The sequence below is a fragment of the Anabrus simplex genome, chromosome 1, assembly GCF_040414725.1.
Source record: "Anabrus simplex isolate iqAnaSimp1 chromosome 1, ASM4041472v1, whole genome shotgun sequence".
Classification (NCBI taxonomy): domain Eukaryota; kingdom Metazoa; phylum Arthropoda; class Insecta; order Orthoptera; family Tettigoniidae; genus Anabrus; species Anabrus simplex.
This window is the reverse complement of record NC_090265.1, coordinates 1,598,134,372-1,598,155,609: the sequence shown is the minus strand read 5'-3', so window position 1 is coordinate 1,598,155,609 and position 21,238 is coordinate 1,598,134,372. Positions and strand designations below refer to the sequence as shown.

The following is a 21,238-nucleotide window of genomic DNA, read 5'->3' as shown; positions in this document are numbered from 1 at the left end:
AAATATGTGATGTTCTAAACAGACCATTATGATAATATATTGAATAGGTGGAACCTTTAGCTTTACCAAGCATTGTAAAATCTTCAGTCAATACAGACAAAAAATGAAGTTTCTAATACTAAATAAGTCTGCCTTCCAGGCAAAAAGAAAAGCCTATCTTTATAAGAGCTTACGTATTAAAATAGGGAAATTGAGCAATGATATTAACTTTATTAAAAAGTGTATTGAAAATAAATTAACTCCAAAATTTCTAAAGAACAGAAAGTATGTTTCAATGCATCAAAGAAAAGTACAGGAAAAAACTAATAAACTTTGGCTTCAAAATGAACTGAAATTTCTACACAAGAAAAAATCCTTTTTAAATAACCGATTATATGAAACTCATCTCAAAGTCACGAAATTACTACCAGCTGCACAGTGGAATATTTTCCAAAACACAGTACAGAATACATTAAATAAAATACTTTCCCACAAACAAAATACGTTGGATAGAAAGTTCCAGATTCTTCTCAATGAAGCCAACTCGAACAAAGCACCATCTAGAAACACATCCTCAAATAATACACAAACTCAAAGCCTACCTCAAAATCTAGCCCAATTTCATCAGCCATTTGTGAACCTATCAAAACTTAACTTCGACCAAGAAGAAATAACAATGCTCTCCAAAGGACCAAAACATAATTGGCCTAATTACAACACTGCTAACAAGGCTAAACAACTAATTATCGAAACAGAAGCAGTTATCAGTAAAATGCCTACAGACATTCAAAACGAAGTTAGGTATGAAGCTAAAAAACAAATTAAAAATATCTTCAGCACACCAACTATAGATTTTAATACAACGCAGCTTGAAGACAGAAAAAAGATCTGTCAACTTAAAAATAAAATCAAAAATTCAAATGTTATCATCACCAAAGCAGATAAAGGCAACGCCACTGTTGTTTTAGACCAAACAGATTACATTACAAAAACGCAAAACTTTTTTACAGACAAAACATTCACAATCATAGATAAAGATCCAACGCAATCTATTCAAAGACAACTTAAACAAATTCTTAAAAATACAACATGCCTCTTTACTGACAGTGAAAAGAACAAATTAATCAATATGAACCCCCGTCTATCAACAGTAAAAGCACAACCTAAAATACACAAAAACGGTGTTCCTATACGCCCTATAATAAACTTCAGACCTAGCCCTCTGTACAAAACAGCGCAGTTCATACAACAATTTCTAAGTAAGCATTATACATTTCAAGCCAACAAATCAATAAAAAACACTTCAGAACTAATTAAACAACTAGAAAATTTCAAAGTACAGGCACATCATACCATGCATTCATTCGATATCACCAATATGTACGCCAACATCAAACCTGAAAAAGTTATACCAATCGTTCTAAAAAATTTGCGCGCTCACAGCCAACTTAGTCAACTTGAAATAGACGTTTTCATACTAATCTTGAAGTTCCTAACTAACAATAATTATTTCATTTTCAACAAAGTAATTTATAAACAGGACGGACTGGCTGTGGGTTCACCGGCATCAGGTATCTTAGCTGACATTTATATAGATTTTCTGGAACATACTAAAATCATAAATAATAAGACATTCAATAATATAGCCTTATGGGCTAGATTTGTAGATGATACATTTATAATAATGGATCAACGCACTACCGATGCCCCTTCCACCTTAATACATCTCAACAACATCGACAATGATATCAAATTTACAATAGAATCCGAAAGTAATAAAACCCTAAATTTTTTAGATCTAACCATTACCAGGCGCCCATCCTCGTTTGAATACAAAATCTACAGAAAACCGACACACACAGCCACGACCATCAAACACGACTCTGAACATCCTCCTAGTCATAAAAGAGCTACATACAATAATTTAATACAGAGAGCATTTAATGTACCCATGTCCAATATAGAACATAAAAAAGAACTCGACACTATATGCAAGATCGCATCTTATAATGGCTACAACAAATGTTTTATAGAACGCATAATTTATAAATTTAAACACCAACCCAAGACTAAATTACAAAAAGAAACACCCAAAACAAAAACGTATGCTACGTTCACCTTTAACTCTGACATCTTCCGATTAACCAATATTTAAAAAAAAAGAAATGTCATTATTGCCTTCAAAACTAACAATAGAAATTTAGATATTTTCTACAATTCCAAATCGGTTAATGTATAAAATCCATTTGATAGATCAGGTGTATATAGGTTTCATTGCAATGACTGTACCAGTGTTTACCTTGGACAGACTGGGAGATCATTTAATTATCAGATACAATGAACATGTTAATGCCATAAAATATAGAAAATTTTCGGCAATAGGCCAGCACATACAGGAATACAAACACAATTTTTACGGTATCAACAAGGACTTGGACATCATCGAAACAATATTTAAAGGCCCACTCTTAGACCTAACGGAGCAATGTTACATTACTTTAGATCAATATTACAATCCCAGTTACAATCTAAATGATATTTCGGAAAAACCTACAATTTCATTTGACATGCTTATTTCATTGATTAATAGTTTTAAAATTCCTAAAAATCAATCAGTACATAAAATATTACGTAGCGCGCTAGCTTACTATCCCCGACAAAGCCCACGCCCCCCTGACACACAGATACACGCGACCGCAACCTCTCCTACTTCCCCTTCCCCTACATAATACAGCCTCACAGCTGAGCCAGCCGGCTGTTGTTTGACATTCAGCATTTGTTCCTCACTATCTCTACACGCTGTTACATTAAACCTGAGGTGAGTTTCATATCTGTAATTCTTTCCTATAGCACCGCGTTTCATTCTCAATAACTGATACTCAATTTACAATTTCCTTTTTAGGTCCGTGCTGGTTCGAGATTAATACTATTTACTGCCCACTTCCACCTGGCATTTAAAATAATATTCAAGATCTCAACCATAGTTTCGGCCTCAGCCATACAGTTATTTATCTTGAAAAAATACTACGAAGCAAGTTTCAAATACTAAAATAAGATTAAACATATCAGAAATCTGCTACTCCTTATATTAGTCAAACATAGACTGTCTTGTCAATAATTTTTAATACAGTATAAGTTGCGTATCATGAGGTACCATAATACTGTGCTTTAATAATGGCAGATGTTTTGTAGAATCATTTATCAATTTTATATGAATTTCTTGTACATCAATTACACCAAATTATAGACTTTTTCAATCACCTAAAAACAATTTTAGACGCACCAAATAATACTGTATTTTTAAAAAAGACATGTTACTTGTATAATATAATGGGTCAATGTTATCTACCTATTTTTAATGTTTTTCATGTAGAATAGGACTTGCTGTTAAAAGTATGCCAAGCATACATTCTATACTGATTCTATAGCATATTTTTACTTTTTTGAATGTTCCTTGCTATTAAACTTTCAATGGTTGATGACGGCATAGTGGATTGCCGAAACCAGTCCCAAAGATGTATTTTACAAGAAGTTAAATAAATATGTGATGTTCTAAACAGACCATTATGATAATGTATTGAATAGGTGGAACCTTTAGCTTTACCAAGCATTGTAAAATCTTGAGTCAATACGGACAAAAAATGAAGTTTCTAATACTAAATACTGTGAAACTCTGGTAATCACGGGATAATTACTTTTTCTTTTCTGCTGTTCTCTCTCTCCATTTTCTAGATTTCAACAATGGCCTCCATTATATTTCTGTCATCCACCAATAAAGACTGCAACCAAAATGTTTGGATGAAGCACAAACTGCACACCGTTTTGTCATGCTTCTGTTTCTCTGACTTAGAAGAGGGATTCATTTCAGGGAAATGTGTGTTTGTGTACCTTGCGGTTGGATCAGGAGAATGTACATGTATGATTTGCATGGGAAGTGCCTCCTGAGGAGTTGATCTTGCATGTTTGTCCACAATCTCTTTGATAAGGTGAATTCTGAACAGCAGATTAGTGTATATTCCTCCATTCTTTCTGTGTATTTTGTAGGAGTTGAACACTCTGAGATCCAGTAAATATCTAAATATTTTCTTGTAATTTTTCTTCAGCCTCTTCCTTGTAGTGGCATATGTAAAATTATATTGATCATATAGATTGACACCCTCATATCATTGTAATCAATGCATACAAGGGTTTTCTATTTTGTCCCACTTTTTCTGCAAGACTGTCTTCATTTCACTGTCGTAAATGCTACTGAGTATACAGACTTCCCTCTTATCCCTCCACATGAGTGCCATCAACTTTTTCCTGTACGGAGTTGAAACTTCACCTCTCTTGAGATTCCATTTCATAACTTATTTTGGAGAGTTCCTTTATATTACATCATACAGCATTTGTAGTGAATTTGTTCAGAAAATTGAAGAGTTCTGTACTACTGCTATAGCAGTTGTCCATGCTGATAAGGTACCTCTGATTCAAAATGTTTTTAACCAATGTAAGTACAATCCTTGAAGGCTTTGAGATATTCAAAATATCTACTCCAAGAACCTCTGTTAAAAGCTCTCATGTTGTTTCTGGTATTCCAAATTATGTTCCATACATACCCTTCGCATAATTTGTTTGATTCCATTCTTAAATGCAATCAATTTTTTTGGTAAATAAACTGTCTACCCTAGCCTCGCTTTCCATTACAAGATGCCAGGATGAGTGGCTCAGATGGTTGAGGCACTGGCCTGTTGGCCCCAAATTGGCAAGTTTGATCCTGGCTCAGTCTGGTGGTATTTGAAGGTGTTCAGATACGTTAGCCTCATGTTGGTAGATTTACTGGCACATGAAAGAACTCCTGCAGGACTAAATTCTGGCCTGGCACCTCAGCGTCTCTGAAAACCGTAAAAGTCGTTAGTGTGACATAAAAACAAATAACATTTTTTCATAAGAGGCTTTCATCAATTGAAACTTTTCCATCAGGCGTAAAGCTTCCAAAAATGTTGCTACTAGGCGGTTGAATACTGGCTTTATCTTGTAAATCTTGGGAGGAATTTGACCTCTAAGTGCCTCATTCTCAGAGAAATATAAAAAGCTGAGGAGGTGGGAAAGCTTCTGCTCTGTCATCAGCTCATAGAAAATAGGCATGGCCATCAAGTGATTGCGAGAAAATGATATCCTAATTTAGGTTTCTCTACAATCCACAGCAGCAGCAGCAGCAGCAGCAGTATGCACATAAGAAGCTTTATTTCGTACTTATTTGTTGGAACGCAGTCCTGGTCTCGACTCCTTCATTTCAGCTTGCTAAGCTGGGTTTTATGTATGATTCTTTGCTGGGCATAAAGGTTTGTTTGTTCAGTTGGGTTCTGGCATATCTCTTCGTCAAAAAAATAATTAATCTATTTTGCTTGGTCTTGTTTTCGCTAAAAGCTGTCCCTTTACACCATGATGACATTTTGGATTAAAGTGGGACCATTTTTGTCCACTTTCAGTCCAGATTGACAAAGAAGTTGTGCTGGTTGGAATATTATCAGTATTATTGTCACTGCTGTCACTGTCATAATTACTACTTGAACTGGAATCGAACATACATAACCTCTTTTAAGACTGCTGCTCATTCAAATTAGTTGGGCGTGAACCCTGTACATTCAAATATGCAGTACTTGTTCCAGGTAAATTCCTATCGCTCACGAATTCCTCTTCAGCAGAACGCACTTCACTAAGATCACTATCTTTCCCACTAGATTCTAACATTTTGTTTGTCATGACCCATAAATATCTAAACATTTTGTTTATCATGACCCATAAATATCTAAATAGAAGAAAGAAAAGAGTTTTACTATTAGAGAATGTCTATCAAGCTCGTTGTGAAAATATTGTGTGCGCATGTAACTTAATTTCTTGCTGTCACCTGTGTCCTTGTCAGGAGCGCACCGTGCTCTGCCTCGTGTCCGGCGGGGGCTAGCTATTGCGGCAATGGAGGGGAAAGATGGTGGAGCAAGGGAGAGGGCTTGGGGATGGGCTGGGGTAGGAGGTGGCATGTCCTGCGGAGTCTTGGTTGTGCGTTCTTGTTTCTGTTTATTGACTCTCCTTAAGTGAATGTTTTTAAAGGGGGATGGCAGCATTGAAAAGGATGTTTGTTTTTCCCGTTATTTAGTTGAGATTAAAATTTGGGTTGGCATATTGATCCATACTTAGAATTGCTATATCGGTGACAGGCTAGAGACAGCAAGAAAGTAACACACACACACACACACACACAATATTTTTACAACAAGCTTCATAGATATTCTCAAATAGTAAAACTCTTTTCTTTCTTCTATTTAGATAATCAGACACAGCACAATCCTCCAACAGATCACAGTTATGAAGAAGGGAACATTCTCATTAAACTTAGACAACTTTACCTCGAGCAAATTATACGAAGATTTTAAACTTATTCACCCTTTCAAAACACATAACTCACTCCTGTTTTATTATAGAAGTCAAAGACAAGTTAAAAACATCAAGACAAGTGATACCTTATTATTAAATTTTAGAAAACATAGATGCAAGTTTTATAAAAATATAGTACCATTTAAATTAAAAATAAGAGGTTTTTTTTAAAACTTAAAACAAGATATAACATTGTAATACAGGAATCAAAAAAATGTGTGTGTGATTGAACATCAAGATCAGTGACTTCACAATGAGCGGGTTAACAATTTTAGACTTTTACATCTCTCAACCAAGCACATTTTAACACCACAATGTTTCATTGTAATTTAGAATTAGTCATCTAAAATTAAAATAAGTGGTGTTTTAAAATTATGTTATTTTTAAAAAAGATCAAGGTTCTTCAGCAACTGAAGATGACCCATACGCAAGGTCAAAACCGGTACTGTAATGTAAAAGGTTTTAAGTACCTTACAATAAATAGTAGTATTGATTAGGTGGAAAGTCCAATCTTTATACTTGTGATACTTGTATCGCTTGACCACACCTCTTTTTTTTTTTTTACTATGTTAATCACTATTGTCCTCTTTGTACCATCCAATTCAGCAATTAAAGATGTTTCTAAATACTGTTAATGAATCTGCAGCATTCAGGTCTTGAATAGCATATTGTTGAGCTGATGGTCTGTTTTATCATGCGCCTCATAACCTCGCTGATTATTTGAAATACGTCTACACTGATGCTGGCTAGTTTACAGTAAGGTTCAGAAGTTAAAGATATTACTGGAGAACAACTCGTGACTGTCTTGTTGTCTTAGGCATTTGGCAGTGGTTGGTAAAAAAGTTGAATCATAGATAGAAAGATAGTAACCTCACAAGAACACACAATAGGAATAGCACAATGACAGGTCAGTGTTGGGAGGAGTGAAAAATGGAAAGAACATGAAAGGACGAGGACAATCCCCACATCTTCGTACTCTCTTTTTCTTCCTCACTTTGTCATCGATGTACTTCATTAATGATATCCAGGTTGTGGTGCTGATGGTGCAGAATGTAGTTGCACTTCATTGTTGGCAGCTGCTTGTGTTTCAACATTAGTGGAACATAAATTTGTTGTTTTTACCTCATCTGTGAGGCATCTGGCTCTGTGGCTAACTAGTTAACACGCTGGCCTTTGGTCCAAGGAGTCCCGGGTTCGAGTTCCGACCAGATCGGCGATTTTAACTTCTATTGGTTAATTCCTCCGGCTTGGGGACTGGATGTATGTGCTATTTTCATCATTGGATTTCATCCTACGTAAGAACCCATTCTCATACTCGTCCAGGTCATCCATGAATGCCAGCTTGGTAGACCTGCACCAGGTCTCGCCAAGAGCCTGCATGTTATTATATATTTGTTTGGCCCAGCTATTCTTAGGCCTTCATCCTCTTCATACCCCAGGTAGCTGAGGGTTAAGGGCTCTTTTGACTACATATAATTTTCCTGTTCGTTTAACTTCTCGAATCATTTCGCCCGCTCACGCTGAACCTTCTCTATGACTGTCATACTCTTCATATACTGCTGTCTTCAAATAGATTGGCTCTTTTTTCACTCACATTCTACATCCATTTGTTTCCAGCCTCTGACATATTCGTTTCTGCTTGCTAGCTTCATGAGGAGGGTGGGTTTCACCACTCATTGAGAGACAATCTTGGCATATCTTCATTCTTTCATCCTCACCTATTCTTAACAAGACATTGTTAGATAAGGACATAATAGCATTCCAAATATCTTAATAAAACAAGTTGTATGGCATTCAAAATCAAATCAAAATCAAAAATCTCTTTATTTCCAAATGAGGTGTCTACCTCGGTGGCAAATGGTGCACTAAAATACATTATTGTCAAGCACTAAATTTTAAATTAACAAGAGACGAAGAAAATGTTCCTGGAATACAATATTATACAATTTACGCTAATAATTTTTTTCTATTAAACACACGCATCATCCTTAATAAATTTATATTGTTTACTAAATTCTACTTATAATATCTCCTGTACTTACAAATATAGTCAACTCACATACAGTATGTGAAATTACTTCTAATAATACTATACAATTGGTATAAGATTAACATTGTATTTATTTACATATTTATATTTTACCCATTTTGGAACCTAAGTAGCATAACAACCTGCTGCGTCTTAACCAGAGCCCCTTTTGCCACCACTTTTCAGAGTTCCTGAAGGGCCTTCACAGCTACCGTAGCGGTCCCAGGGCCCTCAAAGTCCCTACTGTACTTCACCCCTACAGGCAGTCCCCTACTTTGGCTGTCCAAACTCCTTAGACCAGGGGATGGAATTAATTTATTCACACACATTTTTTATTTACATTAACCTGCACTGGTCGAATGCCCTCTAACATTTCATTTTTTTTCTCTGTTGATGTTTATTCTCTTCTTGAATATCTGTACAGATTTTGGAAAAGGATCAAACACTACCCCTGGTAAACTGTTCCACTCCTTCACACCCTTCTGCTAAAATTCCTTCTAATTTTATATTTGTGGTCAGTCCTGCCGATATAATTATTTTCCAACTGAATCCTCTCATGGATATCTCCCCATGCTGCTTCTCCTGTATAGGCTCTATATAATCCTATAAGTCTAGTTTTCTCCCTTCTCTTACTTAAAGTTTCCCACCCTAGTTCCTTTGACATTTCTGATACACTACTCTTTTTCCTGAAATCCCCTGTTACAAATCTTGCTGCTTTCCTGTGCACACCATCTATTTCTTTTATTAGGTATTCTTGGTGAGGATCCCAAACACTGTTTGCATATTCCAATAATGGACAAACCATACTTAAGTAACTTTTCTCTTTTAATTCTTTGTTGCATCCTTTAAGTAGCCTCATTATGACATGTAACGATCTGTATGCTTTCCCAACAATGTCATCAACATGACCCTTCCAGTGCAAATTACTTTCAAATCTCACACCTAAGTATTTGCACTTGCCATCTTTTGGGATAACTACCTTATCCAAAGTATATTCAAATTCAGTTTTAAAACTCCTGTTTGTAAATGTTGTAACAGTTGATTTACCTCCATTAACCTTCATATTATTCTCTTCAACCCATTGTTGGATACTCTCAAGGTCCCTTTGTAATTCTGAACAATCCTCAATGGTATTTATTTCCCTATAAACAATTATATCATCTGCATACAATCTTATTTTTGATGTTATATTATTCCCTAAATCATTTACGTATATTAAGAAAAGTAATGGACCGATTATACTACCCTGTGCAATTCCCTTCCAAACTTTCTCCAGTTGTGATATATTATTTCCTACTTTGACTTTCTGAACCCTTGAATTTAGAAATGTTTTTATCCAAAGTGTAACCCTTACGTCCAATCCTATTCCGTCCAATTTCTTTAACAATATTCCATGTTCCACTCTATCAAAAGGCTTTGGAAAGATCTATGGCTATGTAATCTAACTGGCCTCCTGAATCCCATTGATCTGATATGTCCTGCTGAAATCCCACCAGTTGTACCTCACAAGAAAATTTCTTTCTAAATCCATACTGGCTCCTCATGAACCAATTTTAATCATCACATATCCCTCTGATGTACTTTGATATTAAACTCTCCAGTATTTTACAAACTATACTGGTCAGGCTGATTGGTCTGTAGTTCTCTGGTTTCCTTTTATCACCCTTACCTTTATAAATTGGTATTACAGATTTCTTCCAATCCTTTGGTATTACACTATTATTTATGACATAGTCAAAGAGAAATTTTAAATAAGGCACTGTGTACCACCCCATTGTCTTTAACACCTCCCCAGTAATTTGATCACTTCCTGCTGCTTTTCCTTGCTGAAGCAGTTGGATTTCTCTGAAGATATCTTCATTTGTGAATGAGAAGCTTCTTGTTTCCCTTTGTGTCTCTCCCTCTCTATCTTCTGTTATGGTTTCCAACTCCTGACAATCATCTACTGAATCTCTGAACTCCCTACTAAAGAGGTTTGCTTTCTCAGTATCTGTTAAATATTGTTCACCCCCCACCATTGTAGGAATTTGGATTCCTTTTTCTTTTTGATTCCTGATATATGAATACAGCTTTTTCCATTTCCCTTTGTGGTCATTACCCTCTTGAAGTATGCCATTCATATAATTCCCTTTTTGCTTCCTTTTTCACTCTATTCTGTTCCCTCATTAGCTGTTTTCTAGTTTCTCTATTCTCCCTACCCTCTTTGATTTTCCTGTTTACTATTCTACATTTTCTTTTTAATTTTCTTATTTCCCTTGTATAACAAACAGGGTCTGAGTTCATTTTACCCTTCTTAACAGGTACAAATCTCTTCTCTCCTTCCCAAATGATTCCTTTAAATTTAGCCCAAAGTGTATCCACATTACTCCCTTCACTTATCCAACAACTGAATTGTGATTTAAGGTAAGTCCCAAATTCATCAACTTTAGTTTTTCTGTACAATTTCTTGTCTTGTGTAACCCTCTGATTAAGCCTTTTTGGTACGAGTCCTACATCCATTATTACAGCCTTTTGGTCACCTATTCCTTCAATTACCTCAGTTTTATCAACAATTTCCCATGGTTTAACCAAGAATACATCTAGTAAGTTATTGAGACGAGTCAGTTCTTGTACTACTCTCAAATTAACTTATTTGCCAGTTTCTGTTCATGGGCTTCACTTGCAGCTCCATTCCATTCAACTTCAGGCAAGTTTAGATCTCCGCCAATTATTACCATATCATTATTATTGTTTTTATGAGTATAATCTATTGTTTTCTCTAATATTTCCAAGTCTCTTGCCTCTCTTCCTGGCCTGTATGTTCCTGTAATTCCCACCTCCTTCATATTATCACAAACTAATTTTATCCCTAATATCGGTAAACCATTCATGTGAACAATATGTTTCCTTCACCAGAATAAACACACCCCCCCGTTTTTATCTCCTCGGTCTCTACAATAGACTGTGCACCCTTCTGGAAATACTTCTCTATTACCCACCCCTTCTCTCAACCAGGATTCCACTCCTATCACCACATCAGTCTCATAAGATTCCATCAATGTACCAAATTTTATTTGTTTATTTACTACACTCTGACAGTTTACCAAGAGCAATCTCAGACCCCCTACCTCCCTAAAACTTGACTGTTGCAATTGGGTAACTTGAAATTCCTTACTTTCCTGAGTTTCATTTTCTAGTTGGCTGAGCCAGCTTGAAGTACAGCTGGCTCTTTCTACTAGTTTTCCTGGTCAGTATTATAACTCAAGGGAGTTGCCTTTTTTACAGTACATATCTTAAGATTAATAAAATCTAGAACAATATTTGCTATCTTTTGTTTACCTGAATTGTTTAGATGAAGGCCATGCTTTGTGTAACAGTGTCTCTCGAAACTGCTGCTATCAATTACCTGTATATTACGAAAATGTTTACAAATTTTAACCATATCTGTATTAACTTTGTCCACTTCAATGTTCACACAGGAGTCTCTAATCAAATCATGCCTGTGGGGCACGTTCACTACAAAGATGTTAGTGTGAGTCAGTTTACCTAGTGTGCATTTAAGTTGAGAAATGACATTCTTAGCGTCATTGTGAGCTACATCGTTCATCCCGCCGATGATCACTACTGCATCACGACTTCCGAGATTTCTTGCTGCCTGTTCCGTGTTTTCCAATATCTTCTTGATTGGGTTCCCAGGATAGATGACGGCTGATGCTGCGATATCTTCATTGTTCATTTTCTCTGCAATTCCCCTCGCCTGGCTATCACCAAATATAAGAATGTTCGACGCTTTCACTGGTGCACTATGTGGGATTTTAGGCCTAACTTTGCCGCTTCTCATAACAGATTTTACGCTATACGTTTGACTGCTTCCCATACGGATACCTTGCGTATCGCTTACTTCCCTCAGGGCTGAAAATCTATTTTTGGTGTCAATTACAAAGTTGTCCTTATTTAACTTAACACTTTTCCTCCTAGAATCTGAAGCAACTTGACACCACGCGCTAGAATGCATGGACCCACCTGTGTTCCGAGTGTTTATTGGTACCGGTACTTCCGATTCCAGTAAACGTACCTTCTCCTTTAAAATCTCATTCTCCGCTTTTAATGCTTGTAAATCCTGTTGCAATAAAGAGAGAATTACAAGTACATTATCATTACCTCCATCCTCCAAGGAATGAGACGCCAGCGATTCGTTGACCGTTGTAGGCCTAGGTTTGTTGCCGCTATTCAAATTGCTCTCGCCACAGCTAACACAGGTCCAAGTATCGTCATTTTTAGCAAAACCAGCACTACATATACAATCAAAATGGTACCAAATTAAACACTTTTCACACTGGATACCATTCTTCACTCGCTTCTTGTTTACAACACTCTTATTCCCAATTATTTCGCAAGAGAACCGGAAGCTATCTTCACTTACATCCTTCGCTGATGCCATCTTGAAAAAAAGAAGAAAAAAACAGTTTAGGCCTACTTAATATAGTCAGTCACAGTCTTGCTAAGGAGTGTTTGATGTATTATCTAGGAAGATATATACGAGGGCTGTAAATAAAGTAGTGGCAACTTAGTCCAGACACTCGCAGGAGATCGGGCATGCGCAAATGGGATATGGGAGCGCCCAGGTGGCACTGTTGTCGATGTGTAGTGTGGATTTGATGGGCATCCAGTTGGGAGTGGTGTTGCTGTGTGGCGTTGAAGTGCAGAGTGTCAATTTCACTGCTCTAAAGCATGTTTTCGAAGGGTAATCAGTGTTCGTGGATTAAAATTGAGGTAGCCTGTGGCAAAAATGCATCAGAATGTTATTGGGGATTATGTGAAGCCTGTGGCGAGAATGTATTACGGTATAGGACGATTGCATGATGGGTCAATGTGCTTTGTGCAGGTCGGCATGATACTGCGGATTTGCATTGCACGGGTCAGCCGTCCATTCCTCAAGATAAGATTGACATTGTAAGTGGTTTTGTTTCCGTAGACCATTGATGGACAGTCCGGGAATTATCCGTAGATGTTGGTCTCAGTCATCAAACGGTTTGGCACATACTCATGAAATGTCTTAACATGAAGAAATTTGTGTCCTATTGGATTCCACATCAACTTACCAACATACAGAAATGGCACCGGTATGCCCTGGCTGGAATCCACCTGGACAGATACCACAATGAAGGAGACGCATTTCTGCAGTGGTGTTGTCGCTATTGACGAGACTTGGGCACGGGCCTACAAGCCTGAATTTAAGTGTCAATGAATTAATGGTGTCATCCAGCTTTGCTATGATCACAGAGATTTTGACAGGAACCCAGTTAGGTGAGGCTTATGCTGATTGTGGCATACAAATATGAGGGTGCTATTCTTACACATGCTGTGCCTGAGGGACAAACCGTCAGCAGAGACTACTATTGCCGATTTCTGGGGCGACATCTGTGTCTGGCTATGCTTCTCAAATGAACATGTTTATTGCAAGACATTTGCCCTATTGTGTTGCATGACAACGCACATTGTCATGCTGCAAACAATGCCAAACTCTTATTGCAATGGTGGTATTTGGAGGTCTTGGGACACCCTCTGTACTCACCAGACACGAGTCCTTGTGACTTCGACCTATTTCTGAAATTGAAGGAATCCCTCTGAGGCCGCCGATTTCCTGACGTGGTAACTGTACTTCGCACAGTAGGGTGCTCCTTCACTGTCGTAAACAGAGAACGCCTTGGCAACATTTGGACAGAAAGCAATATACTTTCCGGATGACTACATTGAAGGAATGTAACGCAATTGTTAGTTCATTAAATATTGCATTGTATCAATTTATTTACAGCCCTCGTGGTATGCAACGCATCCAAGGTCACAGAATGTCATAAAAGTGTCAACCTGCTTCACGCAAATCCTGCAGAAGAGAATATCTGCCACAACTCTTAATTTTTATTAGGGTCTGTAGCAATATATACAGTGCTGACAGGAGTTTCTTCACCCATCCTTCAAGAGCCATTTTTAATGTGTTCATGCTGGCCACGGGGTGTAGTAGTGGTGTGCGTGTGGTGCCTGTCTCTTAACCGGAGGTCCCGAATTCAATTCGCGGTCAGGTTAGGAATTTTTACCTGGATCTGAGGGCTGGTTCGAGGTCCATTCAGCATACGTGATTACAACTGAGGAGCTATCTGTTGGTGAGATAGCGGCCCCGGTCTAGAAAGCCCAGAATAATGACCAAGAGGACTAGTTGTGCTGACCATGTGACACCTCATAATCTGCAGGGCTTTGGACTGAGCAGCGGTCGTTTTGTAGTTCATGGTCTTTCGGGACTGTTCCGCCATGGGGTTTTGTTTGGTTTTGGTTTGGTTCAAGTTGAAAATGTAGTGAAACCAAACAGTCCTGTGAACATAATCTGTGGGGTGATATATTTTATGAGTGTTTGGACAGTTCACGCAGTATCACAATTAATTCCAAAGAATTAGGGTGTTGTCAACATTATCCCTAAACTTTTTTTTTTTTTTTACAGTCTAACCTGCCCTAACGAACACCCTTATTCAGCGGACACCTCCCTATATAGACAATTTTCCTTGGAACCGATTTTATTTTACATAAGACAACTGTTAAATTGGCCTCATTTAAGCGGACACCTCAAACTCCGGACAGCGGACATTGCCATTTGTCCCGTCCACTTGACTTAAGCGGACACTTTACACGTTGCAGGACAATTTATTATGCCGGGCCACATGTCATCCTTTCTTTTAAAACCATTCTTCAGACATTCTTGTATTATTTCGAGTGCAAGGGGAGAGAAGTTACATTGGAATGCAACTCTACCTAGTGGTGTATAGGCCTATTCCGAGAATTCTAATTGCCCAGAAATGCTGCCAGAGACTGTTGACTCACAAGTTACCTGTGGATTTTCTTCCCTTCTTGCATCATTCTATTCATAACTCGGATTGTCGCTGATAGGGTCGAGCTCAGGTCGTCAACTTGAGAAGGAAAAGACAGTGCAGGCGCTACTTAGTGAGACAGAAATGCCCTAGCATTTCAGTTGTCTCTTAAACATGAATAACAAGGAATTACTTCACGAAGCTGTAATGTTTATAAATGATTTAAAATCACTTATAATAACTATCTATGGAATATTAACACAGAAATAACTTAGAATAATAAAAATAAAGACATGCATGTTTATATTTAAGGTGGATGTTCTTTGCCGTTAAAATGTTCGATTGTTTTTTACAAACTTGTTTTAGCGGACACCTCTCGTAACGGGCATTTTTCCTCGGAACCGACGGTGTCCGCAGAAGGGGGGTTCGACTGTATATGAAGTGTTGATTTTATTTTGTAACAAGATAGATTAGAAAGGAAATGTAATCTTCTAAGACCACGGTCTACCCGGCGGCTATATAAAGTATCTGACACCTGACTTCTGGAATGGTAAGCAAAAGCATAATATTGTGCATGCAACAATTGCCTGTAATTCATATACTGACTTGTAAGTTCAAGGTCAATTAATGAAGAGACTGATGAACTAGGGCAATACATTGTTAATTTTTTCTTGGTGAGTACAAACTATCCCTGCATTCTCATTGTCTGTAGCTCACCATTTTCTTCCTTCAACCTCATTGATGTAGTCTGTAAGTTGTCCTTCTGTTTGCAAAATTATGGGTTCAGTCCCAGCAGAAGTGTGTGGCAGTTGAGGGTGTCAAAATGCAGCATCTCCATGTTGTTGGCTTCTGGGAAGTTAAAGATCTTTTGAGGATAAAATCCTACACTTTAACACCTTTTATAATCCATATCAGTGGAAGAGGTAAAACAAATACAGTGATGCGGTTTCTCACCTGTATGAGTAGTTTCGTGTGATCGCAAGTACGTGGCCCTTCGAAAAGAACTGCCACAAATGGAACAAAAGAATGGTCGTACCATTATTTTACTATTTCCTTCCAAAGAAATTGTGTCACTGACACAGAACTAATTCCTGTTTCTTGAAATTTTATCACTATAATAACATGATGCAATATGTTGGGGGATTTTTTGTGAACTTTCATTCAAACGAGTTAATTGCATGCTTCACATTAAGGCTGCCACTAGAACCACTTCCATATATTTGGAAATAATACTCAATAACAAATATCTTATCTTGATCATTTGAGTCCATTATGTTTCACCATTCACCATGCTGCTTCTCTGCAAAAACCAGTGTTCAATTGAAGATGCACTTCCTGCTTATACTGACAGTGTAAAATGTTGTCAACTTTCTGGGGACCTTGTAATACTGTACTTATGAAAGCATCACCCCTACAATTTATAAAAATAGGCCTCACAGCATAAGTGCATGCAAAAGTGTATATCAAAGGAACAACCATCATTATTCTATGTAACAGATACCCAACCATGAGTGAAGGTTTTAATGATAAGTGTGGTTATGTAGCTGAGAAATTTCTAAATTTGTAGGAAATCAAACCTAAGTCCTTCTGAGTGAGCTAAGTGTGTCTTTACTCCCTACACATGACTTAGAGTGCTTGTATATAATTATGTACACTTGTTTCTATTTTGAATATTTTCCAACTTGCCTTTGTAGAGATCTTCTTTCCTATCAGTTTTATACAACTTCACTATTGGTTCATTCAACAATCTTTTTGAATACAACCAAACAATATTTAAAACAAAATATCTGAGTCACTGTATCTCTTTTACAGATCCAATAAGTTAAAAGGATACAATATATTGATTTGACATCTTTATGGTAAAATTTCAGTACGCACTACACACCTCAATATTTAAGGCTCTAACTTGATGATACATTAGTTCTTTATTGGTTAATATTCTTCTAGTGCCAAAGTTTGCATATGATTGTGTAAATGGCACTCATCATTTGGAAGAGTAGACCCTGTACCTGTAGGGAGAAAAGCTGAGTCGAAGATCTTCAATACGTGTTTTTACGGTTCGAGATGAAATAAGTTTGGTCTTGCATGATAATACTTCTGCATTATTAGTATTTGCTAATCCTTCCATAGGTATTTTATATCGTTGTTTTAAATCAAAAGTTAAGTAAGTAGTGTAATCTAAGCTTTCAAAAATCAGAATATGAAACAAAGATAATGTGCTAGGTTTACATTGGCTTTTTATGTAATGTGAGAAACTCAAGATAGGAGGTATCAAGATGCAGAGGACAATAAAGCTCTTAATTTATATATCTCGAGGGACATACTGTAACATATTATCTTTGAAAATAGAGAAAATTTGAGATGAAGGTAAAATTATACACTGACTGACAGAGCAAATTCAACACCAAGAAGGAGTGGTTCAAAAGGGATGAAAGTTGGGGATAAAACAGAGAAGGCACGGACGAATAATTGATGTTTATTTCAAACCGATATGCAAGTTACACAATGCGCATGGCATCGATTCAGTAGGATGTAGGACCACCGCGAGCGGCGATGCACGCAGAAACACGTCGAGGTACAGAGTCAATAAGAGTGCGGATGGTGTCCTGAGGGATGGTTCTCCATTCTCTGTCAACCATTTGCCACAGTTGGTCGTCCGTACGAGGCTGGGGCAGAGTTTGCAAACGGCGTCCAATGAGATCCCACACGTGTTCGATTGGTGAGAGATCCGGAGAGTACGCTGGCCACGGAAGCATCTGTACACCTCGTAGAGCCTGTTGGGAGATGCGAGCAGTGTGTGGGCGGGCATTATCCTGCTGAAACAGAGCATTGGGCAGCCCCTGAAGGTATGGGAGTGCCACCGGCCGCAGCACATGCTGCACGTAGCGGTGGGCATTTAACGTGCCTTGAATACGCACTAGAGGTGACGTGGAATCATACGCAATAGCGCCCCAAACCATGATGCCGCGTTGTCTAGCGGTAGGGCGCTCCACAGTTACTGCCGGATTTGACCTTTCTCCACACCGACGCCACACTCGTCTGCGGTGACTATCACTGACAGAACAGAAGCGTGACTCATCGGAGAACACGACGTTCCGCCATTCCCTCATCCAAGTCGCTCTAGCCCGGCACCATGTCAGGCGCGCACGTCTATGCTGTGGAGTCAATGGTAGTCTTCTGAGCGGACGCCGGGAGTGCAGGCCTCCTTCAACCAATCGACGGGAAATTGTTCTGGTCGATATTGGAACAGCCAGGGTGTCTTGCACATGCTGAAGAATGGCGGTTGACGTGGCGTGCGGGGCTGCCACCGCTTGGCGGCGGATGCGCCGATCCTCGCGTGCTGACGTCACTCGGGCTGCGCCTGGACCCCTCGCACGTGCCACATGTCCCTACGCCAACCATCTTCGCCACAGGCGCTGCACCGTGGACACATCCCTATGGGTATCGGCTGCGATTTGACGAAGCGACCAACCTGCCCTTCTCAGCCCGATCACCATACCCCTCGTAAAGTCGTCTGTCTGCTGGAAATGCCTCCGTTGACGGCGGCCTGGCATTCTTAGCTATACACGTGTCCTGTGGCACACGACAACATGTTCTACAATGACTGTCGGCTGAGAAATCACGGTACGAAGTGGGCCATTCGCCAACGCCGTGTCCCATTTATCGTTCGCTACGTGCGCAGCACAGCGGCGCATTTCACATCATGAGCATACCTCAGTGATGTCAGTCTACCCTGCAATTGGCATAAAGTTCTGACCACTCCTTCTTGGTGTTGCATTTGCTCTGTCAGTCAGTGTATGTTGGAAAACAAATACTACTTATTGCTAACTTTGCTAACTTTTCCTCCTTAGCTGCCTTAAATGTTCTTATTCATTTTCTTTCAGTTAAACTGATTAGTTGACAGAATTTCACCTCATATTTAGCCATAGTTGTTTTCTAATTTGTTTTGTGCTTACCTTGTATTTTGACTGTCGTTTTACTCAACCATACCTTTGAATAAATGATCATCTTCATCAGACGTTTCCAACCAGAAACAAATTCTTCAGTCATTTTGATCAGCATTATTAAACTTAGTTCACCCTTTGAAGTCAAGTATTATAATGTTTTCTCCAGCATACTTGGCCAGGACCCCATTCGGTGACTTTACATGAAGTAATGTTTCCATGTTTGAGACCAGTAATAAAAATGTTCTTCATATCAAGTTTCTGTTCACCTAATAATTACTAACACTAATAATATTTTTTTATTACTCGCATGCTTACACAGGGCTGATAGTCAAAGGAGCCCCGATAAGTTAAAATGAGCAATGAAACAATGGTTTTTTTGTTTTGTTTTTAACTCCAAGAAATGTACATGCTATTAATATTCAACATTTGCCACATTAAGTTCCAGCATGATTTGAAGACTCTTAGATTCAGAATTATTGCTAAAAATGTATAATTTTCAATAGTGTTTATGTTTTGTATTTGTAATTCTGGTCCTTGGTGTAATGGCTGCTGTTTCAAAGATTTCATAAGCGAGTTTCATTTACTTATACTAACAAAACTTATCCTTCATTCTCCACAACTGGAAATGATATAATCAGATCTTCTATTCAAATCTGTTGACTGTTGTTTGTATCTTAATTGATTCTAGCTTTCCACAAATTCAGATCGTTTGAATTGTACTCCTCCTTGTTTTTGTGCTGAAAGATTGAAGCTACTTAACGGTTAACATGTTGGGCAATAGTAGGCATGCATTATGATGTTTTCAGTGTGCTCAGCATAAAAGAAACTTCCCTTTCCTCATACAAATGCTGCCTACTGTTTTTGTGGATAAAGAACAAGATCTAGGCATAAATAATTCTTTGTCGGGGATCTATATTCATACAACCTGGTGCCAAACGTAACATCGAAGGAGGACAGCCTCTGCTTGCCTTGCATGCCTTGTGCTGTAATATTTGAAAATCTATTTCAGGAAGTGTGTGGCGTTACATTCGGGCATCAATGTCATTGTCAGGCTACATGCCGCCCCTTTGCGACCCTGCTGATGGACACCTCTTATTGGATGGAGGCTATGTCAACAACCTACCAGGTAATCCAATCACAAGCCATTATATAACAACCAAATATCATTGTCGGGAGAATATGATTATTGCATCTTAAAACAATGTTGATGTTTTTTGCATTTATTTTTATTTGCTCTGCTTGAAACTTATATTTTGGTACGTTTATATTCTCTCTCTGTTTTGTGTTGAACTCCATCTGTAGCCATTGTGGTTTTTGTGTGTTTGTCTGTTTAAACGTGTAACTGATAGTTATTTCCTAATTTCCTTTTCTAACTAAAATGTGCTACCATTTATTTTTGTGTTGTGTTGATCCTTTCTGCCTGGTTACAGCATGACTAACTTGGAATGTGAAGTAAATAAACTTGTTCCTGTCCAAAGGTTATGTGTTGGTGTGTTTGTTTCATGTGGCATGCTGCTACAAAATGGTTATTTGATTTTCAGTGTAATATGTGGTAATCATCATATATAAGTACAGTGTTAAAACTTACTGTTATCTAGGGCATAACTTTACTTCATTGCTGTGATTTACAGTCAAATCTTCGAACCTTCACGTTCCTGACAATTAGTTAATATAATTTTATGTTCTAGATGATGAACAGGCTGTTTCCTTTATACATATACATCTCTTTTATTTGTCCCACAGTTGATATTAGTGATCTAGTAGCAATCCTGTAAACAAACTCACTGTTTTGTATATTTTTCTTCCTTTGTCTAAATGTTGAAAAGTGAATGAAAATGTTCTAGACCTACTGAGATTGTCTGCTTTGTCTATGATTTTTGTTTTTCTCAAGAGGTGTAATTATTCAGTGTCATCATCACAGGCTTCTCACCAAGGTACTGCAGTTTGAATCATAGCCATGCATGTTAGAGGTTTGAAATGAAAAGTCACAGTCTGTGGTTTGAATTCAGTGTAAAACTGGAGACCCCTTGACA

At 38.0% G+C, this 21,238-nt stretch overlaps 1 protein-coding gene across 4 annotated transcripts in view; it reads left to right on the top strand.

The window, feature by feature from the left end:
* The window catches only part of sws (patatin like phospholipase domain containing sws), an 874,342-nt gene that overhangs the window by 580,976 nt on the left and 272,128 nt on the right, over positions 1-21,238 (top strand). For all 4 annotated transcript variants that reach the window (XM_067138236.2, XM_067138235.2, XM_067138234.2 and 1 more), the window contains exon 22: positions 20,215-20,331. In XM_067138236.2, the coding sequence (XP_066994337.1) occupies positions 20,215-20,331 (117 nt within the window). The remainder of the gene's footprint in view (positions 1-20,214; positions 20,332-21,238) is intronic.